General features: G+C 37.9%; 1 protein-coding gene across 1 annotated transcript in view; it reads left to right on the top strand.

Annotated features, from left to right (window-relative positions):
- The window catches only part of LOC148646204 (protocadherin Fat 4), a 28,281-nt gene that overhangs the window by 9,189 nt on the left and 4,258 nt on the right, over positions 1 to 14,834 (top strand). Inside the window, exons 16-36 of the mRNA XM_088609939.1 lie at positions 1,036 to 1,980; positions 2,841 to 2,966; positions 3,610 to 3,867; positions 4,058 to 4,156; positions 4,397 to 4,569; positions 4,945 to 5,093; positions 5,570 to 5,877; positions 6,261 to 6,530; positions 6,807 to 6,944; positions 7,184 to 7,400; positions 8,015 to 8,173; positions 8,592 to 8,743; positions 9,482 to 9,650; positions 9,746 to 9,954; positions 10,356 to 10,538; positions 11,067 to 11,286; positions 12,344 to 12,474; positions 12,665 to 12,808; positions 13,994 to 14,238; positions 14,437 to 14,546; positions 14,633 to 14,755. Of these exons, the coding sequence (XP_088466065.1) occupies positions 1,036 to 1,980; positions 2,841 to 2,966; positions 3,610 to 3,867; positions 4,058 to 4,156; positions 4,397 to 4,569; positions 4,945 to 5,093; positions 5,570 to 5,877; positions 6,261 to 6,530; positions 6,807 to 6,944; positions 7,184 to 7,400; positions 8,015 to 8,173; positions 8,592 to 8,743; positions 9,482 to 9,650; positions 9,746 to 9,954; positions 10,356 to 10,538; positions 11,067 to 11,286; positions 12,344 to 12,474; positions 12,665 to 12,808; positions 13,994 to 14,238; positions 14,437 to 14,546; positions 14,633 to 14,755 (4,528 nt within the window). The remainder of the gene's footprint in view (positions 1 to 1,035; positions 1,981 to 2,840; positions 2,967 to 3,609; positions 3,868 to 4,057; positions 4,157 to 4,396; positions 4,570 to 4,944; positions 5,094 to 5,569; positions 5,878 to 6,260; positions 6,531 to 6,806; positions 6,945 to 7,183; positions 7,401 to 8,014; positions 8,174 to 8,591; positions 8,744 to 9,481; positions 9,651 to 9,745; positions 9,955 to 10,355; positions 10,539 to 11,066; positions 11,287 to 12,343; positions 12,475 to 12,664; positions 12,809 to 13,993; positions 14,239 to 14,436; positions 14,547 to 14,632; positions 14,756 to 14,834) is intronic.

The following is a 14,834-nucleotide window of genomic DNA, read 5'->3' as shown; positions in this document are numbered from 1 at the left end:
ACTTTCCTTTTTCGGAGAGAAGGAGAATAGTCCAGCACTGGAAAACCAAATACTGTATATCTAAACTAAATCTGTCTTTAGGATGAAAGAGCATGTGTTGGATTTTGGAACCCCTGAAAGACATGATCATGTCACATAATTGTGGGCTAGCATCTAAACATTGCAGAAACTAGAAGGCTGTTGTTTTGTTTCATAAAATGTTTCAGCAAAATTATCACATTGATAGAAGGATGCCTTTCAGATATAACATCATCATTGCCACGTTGCAAAAACTTCAGATTTTTAAATTGTGTTGTTTTTATAAGATATTAACAAGTGATATATTTGACACATGAGCTGTCAGAATGATACTAAATCCCAGGCTGACAAGTGAACATTGCAGCAGAAGTGACTTAATGACATATTTTAGCTGTGACAGCGTTAGAAAGAATGCTTCAATTCAATTCAGTACATTATAGCTTCTTTATAGTATTTCAACAACATTATTTGGTAAGTTGGGCAGTTCTTTGAAACCTGTTACTCTTTGTTTGGTACATTACAGTAAACCCTCATATTTGGATTTAAGAGAAGTGCTAAATGGGGATTTTCTCTATAAGATCAGATATACCACACCTTTCACAAATATATATACAAATATATTTGGCCATATATATTAATATATGACCAATGTAATAGGTCAATTGCTTGCAATGGGTGTTTTTGTTTTGGATGATTTAGCTAATTTTATACTTTATTATGACACTTTGAAATAAAGATCTTTTGTACTTATGAACAAAAAGGTAAAGGTATATTTTTCTCATAAAATAGTGTTTGGGGGCTGAAAACAGACATTTGGCAATAACGGACAGCCCTTCCTCCCTATTAGACAATCTACAATTCAGCTGACATGATGCTGAATTACTATGCTGGGTTCTGTTTTGGTGTTGGTTCATCTAAACTACAACAGTAGATTGAGTTTTATTCTCAGAGTTTTATTTTCTTTTTTATTTTAAAAAATCCTTGGTAAAAAAAAATATATATTTTTTTACTTTCCAGGTTGACTTTATGTCCTTGAACCCTGTTGTACCAGCAACTCTCAGGATCCTGACCGAAACAGATAAATTTGAAATTGACAAGAATGGCGTCATTTCAACCAAAGTCAAGCTGGACTATGAAAGTCACAGAAACCACTCTATAAGCATCTCCATTTCAGACGGCATGTCTGAGGACCTGGGCAATGTCATTGTGAAGGTTGTTGACATCAATGACAACAGCCCTGTCTTCGCAGGGAGCTACCCTGATGTCGCTCTTCCAGAAGCAGCAGAAAATGGTACTGTAGTTGCTAACATGGTGGCCATGGATGTGGACGATGGCTTCAACGCTGAAATCAGTTTTGCCTTACAAGGCAGTGAAGGGAATTTTGACATAGATCCCAGGACTGGACAGATAACTTTGGTGAAAGAACTGGACAGAGAAGTGAAGGCAAAGTACAACTTGATAGCAATTGCAAGAGACCAGGGCCAGCCCTCCAAGTCCAGCACAGTTGCCTTCGGGGTCAATGTTGCAGATGTCAATGACAACTATCCAGTGTTCAGCCTTGCCAGATATGAGGTAGAAATACCCGAAGACATGAGTGTGGGGAATGCAGTGCTCAATGTCACAGCAGTGGACTTGGATGAGGGTCCTAACTCTGTAGTGGAGTACAGAATTGTTGGGCAGACACCCAGTGATCCTTTAGTCTTCACACTGGACCGTGTTTCCGGGGCACTGAGCCTCAGCTCACCCCTGAATTTTGAGATTGTGAGGCAGTACATCCTGACAGTGGAAGCCAAAGATGGGGGATCACCCAGCCTTCAGAGCACATGTTCTGTGCTTATCCGAGTGCTTGATGTGAATGACAATCCACCTCAGTTTGATGAGGATGAATATCATATCTCTGTCTATGAAACCATACCAAGTGGGGCTGCTGTTTTTACAGTCAGTGTTACAGATAAAGATGAGGTAAGGAGCAATACTTTATCTTTGTGTTTATCACTACTGACAACAATACGAGTCCTGTCTTTCCCTGACAAATTACCCCTCCTGTATCCAAGTTCAAGTATCATAAAAAGACCTGGTACAGATAATATGAAGTCTTTATTTACAGGACAACTATCAAAAGCATTTTGCTCCTTGGCAAAATATGTCCACTTTTCCTCTCTCCAAAAGAGAAATCCAAACCATGCTCAAATTAACATTATTTTTTCCATGTCCTGATTGCCATATTTATGCTTATGTTACTGCTTAAAGCAAATAAAATACGAATCCTGGTCTGGTGGGAAAAGCTTTGAAAGTCTCCTTGCCTTTGCTGTTGTTAAACAAAGGAGTCAGACTACCTTTTGGTTTACTTTCAAGTGTGGTTGTAACTCTGCAGGGAAGCTGGATAATTTTGCATCTGAATTATTTTAAGTATAATGAAAGCCTGTCTGTACATACTGTACAATGTCAGTTTATATCAAAGACAATTAATTCCATCTGCTTGCACTTTTTAAAGGACACCAAGCAATATATTTTAATAAATCCCTTTCAATGGATCTCAAGTTTGGTTAGGCATCATCGCTATTTCTCTGAAATTGTACATCATTTTAAACCAAAATGAAGCAACCAAATCTGCATAAAAATGAGCAAGACCCTAGAACTGTGCACCAGTGCTGTTGACTTTGCTTGACTGTTGTAAACCTCATACAGCTTTCTGGAGTTATTGTACTCAGAGATAGTTCAGCATTTGAAACTAATGAATGCATTCATTCATAAACTTAATTTTTAAAACATGAGAATAGTCTCTAAATGAACGTTGATCTTTATTTTGCTTTCTTGTACAGGATGGGTTTTCAAAAGGACACTTCATTCTAAACAGCAGTACGTTTAATATGAACAACCAGGGCACTTTGTCATTGAACAGTGATGCCTCCTTGGACAGAGAAGAAAAGAGCAATTATATTCTAATGGTAAGATGCAGACATCAGCTCAGTTTTAGTTCTCATTATATGTTTGCCACTACAATTAGCTTCTATTTCCATGCTGCAGTTATCTGTGGTGGTTCCAACATACATTTTATTATCATATATACGTTTTAGTTTTTCAACTTATCTGAAGATTGCTTATCTAAAGTGCTCAGCTTTATCAACAACTGTGATGATGCCCCTTTTGGTTCTACAAAATTCTACAACCTCTACCTCTTGTGCCTCTTGGGGGATATCCTCTTGGGGGGAATATCCGCTTGGGGGATATTCTAACAACAAGTGATTATAAGACGATCTGTCAAAGTGCAATGAAATACAATATGCTGGACAGTATGCTTCTCAAAGCGCTTTACAGGATAACAACAATAACAACAGCAATTTTACAAGTCCTGGGAGGAAGAATATCATCAATATTAATAATAATAATAAACTTTATTTTATAAAAAATAATCTTGTCCTGTTAGTTTTGAACAAGTTCCAGCATTGCCGTTTGCGGCAATCTTGAATAGTTTGTAAGGCTGACAGAAAATGCTGAAGACTACTCAGTAACTGTTTAACACTGAATAATTTGCAGGTATGCATCAGTAGTACAGTGGGCTGTGTGTTAAACTTCATGTCATGTGTACAGGTGGTTGCAGTGGACAGAGATGCTGGTGGCTTAAGTTCTAGTGCTGTGTTGAACATCACAGTACTGGATGTCAATGACAATAACCCCCAGTTCATAACCCTCCCCCAAAACATCAACATTGCGGAGGGAAACTACCGCCCAGACGCACCTGGGGAAATCTGTCGGATTGGAGCAATCGACTTTGATGAGGGTGAAAATGGACATGTTACATTGTCTGTATTGTCTGCAGATGCAAACGTGTTGTTTCAGTTTCAGAAGGCAAGTAGTGCTCATGGTTATTTCATGTTTTGTTTATTATACTTTGAAAAGTTTTTTGTAAAAATGTTTTTGGAATATTTGCTTTCAATAAAGACTTAGGCTTTTGTTTCAACTTAGTGTGTTTGACAGTGCATCAGTTGCAACAAAAAAACCATGTTCTAAAATTGTATTTTTTTTGTTATTGTTAAAGGATGGGACGTTAGTTGCTGTGGCACCCCTAGATCGAGAGATTAAAGATTTGTATGAGATGGTAATTGTGGCTTCTGATAATGGAATACCACAAAGAAAGGTAAAGAGTTTCATGTTAAATTTACAGCAAGAAACATCACTTAGTGGAAAAATGCAAAGAAAAGATAACAAGTGCTAGTTAAACAGGTCTACACTGATACTAAGAAGGTGTGTGCAAAGATAGTAAGAGGTGGAAACCACTGAAATGCAGAATGTAGATAGAAGGGTGAAAATCACATATTTTCTTACCAATGGCATGTCTGTACTATTTACTAATAAAACTTTCTTCTCACCCCAACAGAATGTCACTGATATCAAAATCAAGGTCACAGACATCAATGACAACGCTCCTAAATTCACAAAATCATCCTACACTGGGAGTGTGCTTGTGGCCAATGCAAAAGAGGGAGACAAAGTCTTAACAGTGTCTGCTCAGGACCCAGACATTGGCAACAACTCCAAAATTATTTATAGGTACTGTATGTTTTACTCCGCACTTTGGATGTCATTTTGATGCCTCTGTACTGTGTATTTAGTAATTGTTACGCTAGAACCACTGATTTAATTATTTTACAAAACAGAGCTCTTACAGTAAAAGCTTCTAGAGTATCCAGACTGTACAGACTTCCCAAGTGGCAATTTAAGCCTTTGCCATATCCCAGCCTCAACTCTTAAATGCAGAGATAATGTGCACAGAGCACTGGAGCAACAGATCTTGTTTGCTTGAAGTTTCTTTTTTCATGTTTTTTTATGAGTAAACTCAATCTGTATTCTCCTGCAGAGTCAGGCTCTGCAAGGCTCATTTTGTCTTCGGTCAAATGTGTTCTGGTTGCTTATACTATATTGCAGTTTCTCCAATGTCTCACCTCACTTAAACCTGGATGGTGATACTGGGGTAATCTCACTGGCCTCTGACCTGTCCAGTGTGGCTAAGAATACTATGATCAATCTCACTGTCATTGCCTCGGACCATGGAGAAGTTCCACTCAGCTCAGCAGGTGATGTCAATCTCAATGGTTTCTGCTCTTATAAGGATCTAGACTACATTCCAGGATACATCTGCCACAAGTACATCCCTTTGTATAAAATATATGATCTATTCATCATGCATCTGACATGGTACAGCTGACAAATGAACAGGCACTCCTTCTGGAAAGCTACCTGAGTCAGTATGTTTTAGTATCGGTCTTTCTTTTTCTGGCCTAAGCTTTGCTTTAGCCAAACATTTCTAGTTGTTTTTGTGCATAATACTTTTGTATTAGATTTAATTTTAAATTAATTTAAGATGTAATTAAGTTTAAATCCCTGACATTGAGTTTTCCATCCATCCATTAGTGACAGCAATCAGACTGGTTGGAGGTAGGCATTCAATACTAGACAGAAATAAATAAAGGAAAGCTTAAATGTAAAGTAAAAAATAGAAACAGGAAAGGCACATCTAATCACATTGTACACATCTTTTTTTTCTGTACAGCTTTGGTTTTGATCAATCTGGTGACTGATAATTCAGTATTTGGTTTGAAGTTTGAAAGTGCTAACTACAACTTCAGCATTAAAGAGAACAAACCAGAAAAAACCTCTGTGGGGACTGTCAAGGCTGTGACAGGGAGCCTTATCGTTAAGGTCAACTACACCATCAAGTCCTACCCAGACTGCTTCTTCATTGACACACACGGGAACATCATGACCCTGCAGGAACTGGACCGAGAGCAGCAGGAGCTGTACACTGTAGCTGTGGAAGCAGTAGATTCCAGAAGCCCACCCAACACTGCACTGACAGTGGTAAGGAACTGATTACATTCCACTTGGCCAGTGGCATTCTGCATATTAGACGCACAACAAGTCCACGTCAGTAGCTCAAAAAATATCAATTGTTTGCTGATTATATGAAATGGGAGATTTTGATAAATGTAATTCAGTTCTCTTATAAAAAATCGTTTTTCAATTCCTAGACCAACTTTCATTATAGAATATAGATTTTCTCTGACAAGAGTCACTTATTGAAAAATATGCCATGTGTTTAGACATGTTTGAGATTCAGGTTACTTTTTGCTGGGGATTTTTATTGGTCACTCAAAAAATATATATAAATCAATTTTGTATAATAAATTATTCTTATTATATTGTGATCTATTTTATGTAACTGTTCTACCTTTGGATTCCAGGTTACAATCCAGGTGAAGGATGTAAACGACAATGCTCCCGAGTTTTCAACTTTTATTCAGACTCATCTGTCAGCTACAGAAGGCCAAGAAAGTATAGAGGCTGGCTACTTCACTGCCACAGACCGGGACATTGGGGATAATGGGAGACTCTCTTATTCTTTACTGGGGGACTTTAATGGGACCTTTAGGGTGAACAGCTCCACAGGCAGGCTGAGGATTACCCAACCCCTAGACAGAGAAACTGAGGCCACATATCTACTCACTATCATGGTGAGTAGCCCTCATGTGTGCCATAATCATACTTACCTCACTAAATTCTGAAACACACATTTCACTTGCTGTTTTTGACAGAAGACAGAGTTCAACCAATCTGGTATCAGATTTCTAACCCATTTCTAACATTAGTTAATTTCTCTTCTTAAAGGTATTTCATAGACAACGAGATTACCACACTGAAAAAGCATGTAGACAGACAGATGGATGTACATGTACAGTACTACTGTTCTCCTGGCTAATGTTCATCAAGGACTCTTTATCCCCCCACAGGCTCGTGATGCTGGTACTCCTGCTCTGTCTTCCTCTTTGACTGTCAATATCGCTGTTGAGGATGTCAATGATCACGCCCCAGTCTTCAATCAGACAGCATATGAAGTCACCGTTAAAGAAAACGAGATACCTGCTGATGTACGTTCTCTGTTCCCAGCCTGCTATACACCTCTGTGACACATTTAGGACTATTATTTAGTACCTATTGAAAACTTGTTTTTGTGTGTTCTTCCTTGCTTTATACAATTATGGCCCCTACCAGTTTTCCTGTATAGAACCCTGAACATCAGCCTTCAGCTCTAAAGAAACCCAATGAAGATAGACATTTGACATATGATGTGATTTGTACAATAGTTTTTCTTTTTTTTTCTTGGCAGCTCTTGACAGTGTTTGCTACAGACGATGATATAGGCTACAATGCCATCATAAACTATGTGATTCTGGAAACCTCAGTCTACCCCTTCTACATTGGAGAGCTAACTGGGAGAATAGGAATTGTTTATCCTCTGGATTATGAAAAGGGACCACAGTACACATTTACAGTAAGAGCCTACAACCCTGGAACAGACCTGGAGGACACAGCTCTTGTTACAGGTAATGCATATAATATTCTGAGGTAACATATATAATAGGCCTGTAATGGCACTGAACTTTAAATAGAGGCAAATAGAGAACATTGGTAATATAACGTTTATACAGAAATATTACAGTTTATGTACATTTGTGTTAGCAGTTAAAAATACATTTGAAAAGCAATAATAAAGCATTAAGAGAGCTCAACCTGTGCATGCAAAAATGGTATCAAAACATTATTCGTGTGATAATTATCAGTGGGTTCTGTTAACTAGTATGATTCATCTGTCTTACAAGCTCCTTATCCAGTACAGGTCTTGGTTAAACAGTCTTATTTTCTGAAAAGCTTTAGTCAAAACAATCTGTTAGACTTTTGAGGATTGTAGTGAAAAAGGTTACCACCACATACTGTAGCATTTCCTGTTTGCTATTTCTTAAAACCTGCCTACAGTAAGTGTGTCTATAATGGCAAGCCACACTCTTTTAAGATGGTGTTAGCTGATTGCATGCTATTAGGTGTAGCTAGATGTGAGAACTGTTTCAGTGCTGGATAATTATACACATGAAAGCTAATTGTGACTTTATAAGGGAAAATATATTTTTTTAATAATGAATGAATAAACTGTCTTCTGCAGTGAAAGTAGAAGATGTCAATGAAGAAGGCCCTGTCTTTGATGATCCTTTTTACAGTGTGTTCTTGAGAGATAACAGTACTGCTGGCCAACTGGTTTTAGACATTAACGCAACACATGGGCACAAGGAAAATGATGCTGGCATTTACTACAATATATCAGGTAGTTATAAGAGGGTACTGTATTGATAAATATAGCTGTTCTTAAACTTGTATGTCATTGTAAAAGGACTAATGCAGAAACAACATTACAAACCAGTCAACACTTGTTCGATTATAATTCAAAACATTATATCATTGATTGTGGAAGCCTATATTGTACCAGTCAAACTGTTTAGGACATGTCAATGTAAAAAAGACATCAATATCAAACAATGAAAAACATATTCCTTGCAGTATTTTTTAAATATTTGAAAGAGGAAAAAATCATTGTGTCTCTTCACCTCATTCTGTGTGGCAAAGTATCACAAGCTCTTGGAAAGTTATTGTCTAAGTCAGGTTAAAATGTGTAACAGTAAATGTGTTTGTGTTACTGTAGGTGCACCCTTTTTACAATTGTGCTTTTCTTCCATTTCCTCAAGAGGGTAATGGTGAAGGCCTGTTTAGTCTTTCCTCCACAACTGGGAAACTCACTCTGACAAAAGACCTGACTCCAACCTCTGTAGTAAAGCAGTATTCACTGACTGTCACGGCCACAGACTATGGAACTCCACAGCTCTCTTCCACTGCAAAGGTAAACCACATCCACTTTAGCTCACCCATGAAAGACAAACCACAAGACAGCAGTGGAAATTACGTGGAAGTGCATTTTTAAACTGAGAACAGAAGCACTTATTTACACACAAGGATGTGGGAATCTAGGACAAACTGCTCAGCCATATTGTCAAAGAAGATACAGTATCATTACTTTTTCAAGAAACAGCTGGATGAGATCCTTGGATCAATTAGTTACTAGAAAATGGGCAAAATGGCTCTTCTCATTTGTAACTGTTCTTACATAAGCACCAGCAGGTTACATAAGTATTTCTATAGATAACACAACTGAAAATAAAACAATAAGCGAATCCTTATCTGAACTATTATAGAATGTTATTTTTTGTTTATAGTGTGAAAGAATATTTCTGTTTGAAAATAATTAGGTAATTATACTACTCAAGGGTCTAGACAGTACAGTGAAAATACTGAAGTAAATGTTAATACAGTCAGCTGAAAAAGAGTTTGGCTAAACACATAAGAGCTAGCAACTATTGAGCAATGGAAATAATTAGAAAATCTCAGTGTAATGCTGTCTACATTTTAAACTATCTTGATCACTTTATTGAAAACTAGTTTTACAGTATTTTGCATCTACTAAAATCTGGGTTTGGGCATAGCTTATCCTTTGTGAAGTGATATAAAGTTGTATCTGAGCTTCATTGTATTTAGACAGCAAAAATACTGTTTTGTTTTATTTGTGCTACATCTTTTCCAGGTAACTGTAATGATAATACCAAGAAACCTTGAGATGCCAGTTTTCTCTGCAGAGCTATATAGCCCCCAGCCTTTGAGTGAGAAAACCCAGCCTGACACAGTAGTCATGCAAGCACATGTGTTCTACACTTCCACAGTGATGTACAGCATTCAGTCTGGCAATGACAATGGTAATCATCACCAGGACTTGCTATCTTTTTCAATTTAGTCTCAACTGTAAAGTGTACCGAGTTACTCACTAGCCTCTCTCTGTGCTTCTGTTTAGATTACTTCACTATGGACACTTTCAGTGGTGTAATCAAGACAAAGCAAGCCCTTGACGTGTCTCATTTCCCAGCCATACTGATTATTAGAGCTACACACTCTAACCAGCCTTTGGTCTACGGTGAGGCGAAAGTTAACATAACTGTGGTGGATGAAAATGACTTTCCTCCAGTTTTCCCCAATTCTTCTGTCACAGTGTTCGTGAAAGAGGTAAGGCTGTCAGTAAACAGCATATCACTAGTCCAATTGGCCACTAGTGAATACTTTATGCTGTCCCTTCTGCTGTACAGCATTTTACCTGTACTATTATTTAACTCCATGGAATCGTGACTGGTCCATGGCATATGTGGCTAGGTCACCCAGATTTTAGATGGAAAATTGCTAAAGAAAATGGACATCAGAACCAAAGATTTTAATTCTTAAAGTACATGTTAGGATTTGGATGAGGAAGGAGAATTTTATGCTTTGATTCCTTCACAGATATAAAAACAGGATCTAAATATGGTCGTATTGTTTAATGATGACCCATGTGAATTGTATTTTAGCCTCATAAATAGTTGGAACAAATAATGCTTTATGTACGGTTTTGATGTGGTGTTGTGTCTCCGCAGAATGAGAATGCTTCACTCCAGATTCTCAGGCTGAATGCCACTGACGAAGACAGCGGTCAGAATGGGGAGCTGCGGTATGCTATTCTCAGTGGCGATGAAGACTATTTCAGGATAGATGCCCTCACCGGAGCTCTTCATACTAAAGTGTCTTTTGACTTTGAGAGCGACCCTGTCCAATATCAGGTAGGCATTCTCACTTTCCAGAGAAAAAGATATGCAGACAGGTACTGTATTCTTTTTGGAATCAAAACCTTTCCATTTCTTAAATCACCTTGGGGATTGCCTTGCTAAGTTAAAAAGACTGCAATAATTCAGTGAGAACAAATCCCTTAATAATAATAATAATAATAATAATAATAATAATAATAATAATAATAATAATAATTGCTTACACTTATATAGCGCTTTTCTGGACACTCCACTCAAAGCACTTTACAGGTAATGGGAACTCCCCTCTACCACCACCAATGTGCAGCCCCCACCTGGATGATGGATCTCAAGGAGATGGATCTTAAGGAAATCTCTTTTTGCTAATAACACAGGGAGTACAGTGTAAGCAATTTAAGCTAGTAAACTATCTTTGTGATGCATCTTCGTTCCATAGGAGGTCAGTGAATTCTGACTTTCCGACCCATATAATGATCTAATAATACCTGAATTAGGTACTGAAAACACAATGGTGTACTGTACAGTAATCCGTTCTTCGTCTAGATTGTTGTCTATGCAGAAGACAATGGCATTCCAGAGAAAAAGCGAGGATACTGCACTGTGTTCATCTCTATCACCGACATCAATGACAATCCCCCTGTGTTTGACTCTGTGCCGCTCATGACTGTGAGAGAAAATACCAAAGCAGGGATTTACATTGGGAGGGTTAGAGCCACCGACAAAGACACAGGGGACAACGCCTTCATTGCATATAACATCACAGGTAAAGAGGACTTTCCATCAAGCTGTGTGGTTTGTTCTTACAGTCCTAAAACTGTGAAAAAAGGGTGCTTGTGATTATAAATGACCTAATCAAATCGAGACGCGGCTTATTGACATTGCTTTCTTCAAATGGGTTTGTGCTGTACAGCACTTGACACATCACATTGGTCTTTACACGCACTTATAAACCAGAGCCAGCAAGAGAACAGCTACTGATCAGAGGTAAGAGCTACTCTCCTGAGTTAAAAGAAAATAAAAACAAAAATGAGATTGCCCAGCAAAGCATTAGAAGTGTTTTTTCAGCTCATTTAGATTTATTAAAGTCTGCGAGTACACAATGGACCCGGCAATTTAGTTGGATGAATTCTAGATGTAGAAGGAAAATGTGTATTTTATGATCTCCCCTGACAGGGTTTCACAATTTTAAACTATCTGCAACCTTTGCTCTTCGCTTTCATTGCAGCAGTGAAAATACCTTATATTTTATACAAGCACAAGGTGCTTTGTTTATACAAGGTAATATAAGCAATTAAACTTTTGGAATGAAAAATCAGTACCGAATGCTATACAATGTGACTGTTCCACAAGTAATGGAAATAATTATAGCATCAGTCTAGCAAAAGAAGACAGTTTTGGATTTGATTAGGCACAGCCAGAGGTCTTAATGAACATTCAGCTTGTGCAATTGGTCACAATTTCCCTTAGGTTCACAAAGAGATCAGTAAGCTCAAATCCATCTGATATCAAGTGTTATTCGTAGGGCACAGTAGGTCTTCAATCCAGGGAATGGTGGAAAAATATTGGAAAGACATATCAAAGCCAACATTTGAGACACTGATGTTGTTACCCACAATATACGCACAATATTTTACCCAGATTTATAAAAAATGCTCAGCTGCATAAGTGCTCCCATTCAGTAATAATAAACTTTCATAAAATCCACGCTGATTGTGTTTTCTCAGAAACTGGAGTGACTTACACTTACATTATTCAAGTGATTTAATTTGAACATTGTTCATATTAATAGACCTCTGAAATAAAGGTATTTGTGTTTGCAGAGGGTGGAGAGGATTTTTCTGTTGATGACTCTGGGAACATTACAGTGAAACGTTCTCCAGACTATGAGGACAAAATAGAAATCATCATAACAGTGACTGCAACAAACAATAAGACGGTTCCTTTTTATGAGGTAAACTTCAAAAACCATACCGTAAAATGCAGAAATAGAGTCACATCAGCAGGAAGACATTTGTTGGACATGTGTTTGTGGAAATTAGTAGAATGTATTCTGTTGTCCACTCTTTCCCACTTAAATTAAAGCTTCAACAGGCAGAGCACACCCTTGTGTCTGTATAACAAATGGTTCCCTTAATTTGCAGACTAAAACAGAGGTCAGAATTTCAGTGCTGGATGAGAATGACAATCCTCCATTGTTCACGAAAAACAATTACACTGCCAGGGTGAACCTGACATCTCCTGCGGGGACACTGGTCACTTCAGTTGCTGCTACTGACCAAGATACGGTAAAGTGCCAATAAGCAGCAAGAGCACATTTTAAGTCTTTAAACGTTTCTCAAATCATTTTACTGTACAGTATACCTTTTAGCAATAGCTCTTACATTTCTGGTTTTTAAATACAGATATATACAGTACATGTAAGACGCTTATGAAGTTAGTTGGCCTATTCAAACCACTTTATTGTAAAAGCCAGGCATTGTGGTGCAATGAAATCTGAAACAAATAGGAGATTGTGTCAATGAGAGACACCAGAAAGCATGAGCATAGCTAGGGTGCAACAAAGCAGTTTAATCCGAAAGCTAAGCAACTTAATTTACAGCCCTTCCAATCCAATTCTGCATTGCAGAATTTGGCAGCAACTGTCTCCTCAGTTTAATTCAGCAGGATTGTTATAACTATTGTAGTACTGGCTGTATCAAAGTGTGGCTGTGGAGCATGATGGAAGACCTACAGTATAAGAGCCTGAAACAAGCTCCTCAGGCAGAGTTGGCAAAGTTGATATCCTGATTTCTTTCAAGAAATGGCTGAACAGAAATATTTGATTCAATTGGCTACATGCAACCAAACAAGCCTGATGAGCCACCTCTATGACCTTTTTTATGAAGCTTAGTAGCGATGTGCTGTAAATCAGCACCACAGTTGTCAAAGTCACTTTCTACTGTGCACTTCCTCGTCAAAAAGAATGTGTTGCCTGTGATCCCATTTCTATATTAATCACATTTTGTGGCTCCACCAAACAGTTGTTTAAATAGGTCAGTTGATCTTGTAGGGAACCCTGTTAAATACATGAATAACTAATTATTTTTAATTAATCTTAATATTGTTGAATATTAATAATACTCTTAATACACCACATTAATATTTATTATTGGGACAGCCTAGAAGATTTTTTTGGGGTCAAAGTAACATGTAACAGATCTAAAGTATAGTGATTTCGTTACACAGGTCAGTATCGTCATACTGTAGATTGCTGGGGCTCTAGGTTTCACACTTTTGATCTGCCTGCGTCAGGGAGCTTGTTTTGTCCCCAACACAAACACAGACATTCACCAGAAAACTAGCTGCAAGGACAGGATGGGCACATTTACAGAAATAATATAGGATTAACATGTTTCTTTATCAATATGTCAGCTGAAGGATAAGAGCTTCAGGCTGTCTGCATAACTTCTGACTTTTAATTCTTTCCCCAGGGAAACAATGCTGTGGTAGAGTATTACTTGCTTGATCATGAGCCAGAAAGTAAGTATTTTATAATAGAGGACATGCTCAAAGGAACCATCATGACAATAAGGAGTCTGCCTCACCCTGGCATCTACGAGCTCTCTGTGGAAGCCAGAGACCGCGGAGATCCTGCAAGGAACAGCAGTGCCCGTGTGTTTGTGGCAGTCATTGACAACAGCCCATTTCAGCCCCAGTTCAACCAGTCTGAGATCAGGTACTGTAGTGTCTTTCATGAACATTTGGCAGATCTACAGAGAGTGATGGATATTTTTTTAAGGTTTTGGGGTTATTCTGTCCCTTGAGGTTTCATGATTCATATACTGCTAAAAATCAATCATTGGAAGTAACATTTAGGCTTTTTTCTGGGAAAATATATCATGCATTTTAATATAGGCTTTTGTGTCGCATACAGTGTTGATGTTGAAGAAAACACAGGAACTGAGTTCCTAGTGTACACGTTTTCTGTGCTGGATACCTCCAATGCTCATGTTACTTACACAATCAGAAGTGGAAATGAGCTTGGTAAGTGTATAAAAATTATTGCAGCAATTTTACTATATTTTATTGTTGGTACACAATGATTCTGAAACAGTGTCTCCTTCCCACAGATCATTTCCAGTTGAATCCAAACACTGGTGCACTGTATACCAGTGTCAATCTGGACTTTGAGAACTTTTCAAAGTACTTCATTACTGTGGAAGCCATAGGTCCTCTCTCTCATGCTGTGCGAGGTAATTATCTCTTATTATTTTATACTGAGATTGCAGGTGAACTTCACATTGGACACATGGAGTCCTAACATGGGTCTAA

This window comes from Lepisosteus platostomus, chromosome 17 (assembly GCF_059453375.1).
Source record: "Lepisosteus platostomus isolate fLepPlt1 chromosome 17, fLepPlt1.hap1, whole genome shotgun sequence".
Lineage (NCBI taxonomy): Eukaryota > Metazoa > Chordata > Actinopteri > Semionotiformes > Lepisosteidae > Lepisosteus > Lepisosteus platostomus.
This window is presented reverse-complemented; position numbering and strand designations above follow the sequence as displayed.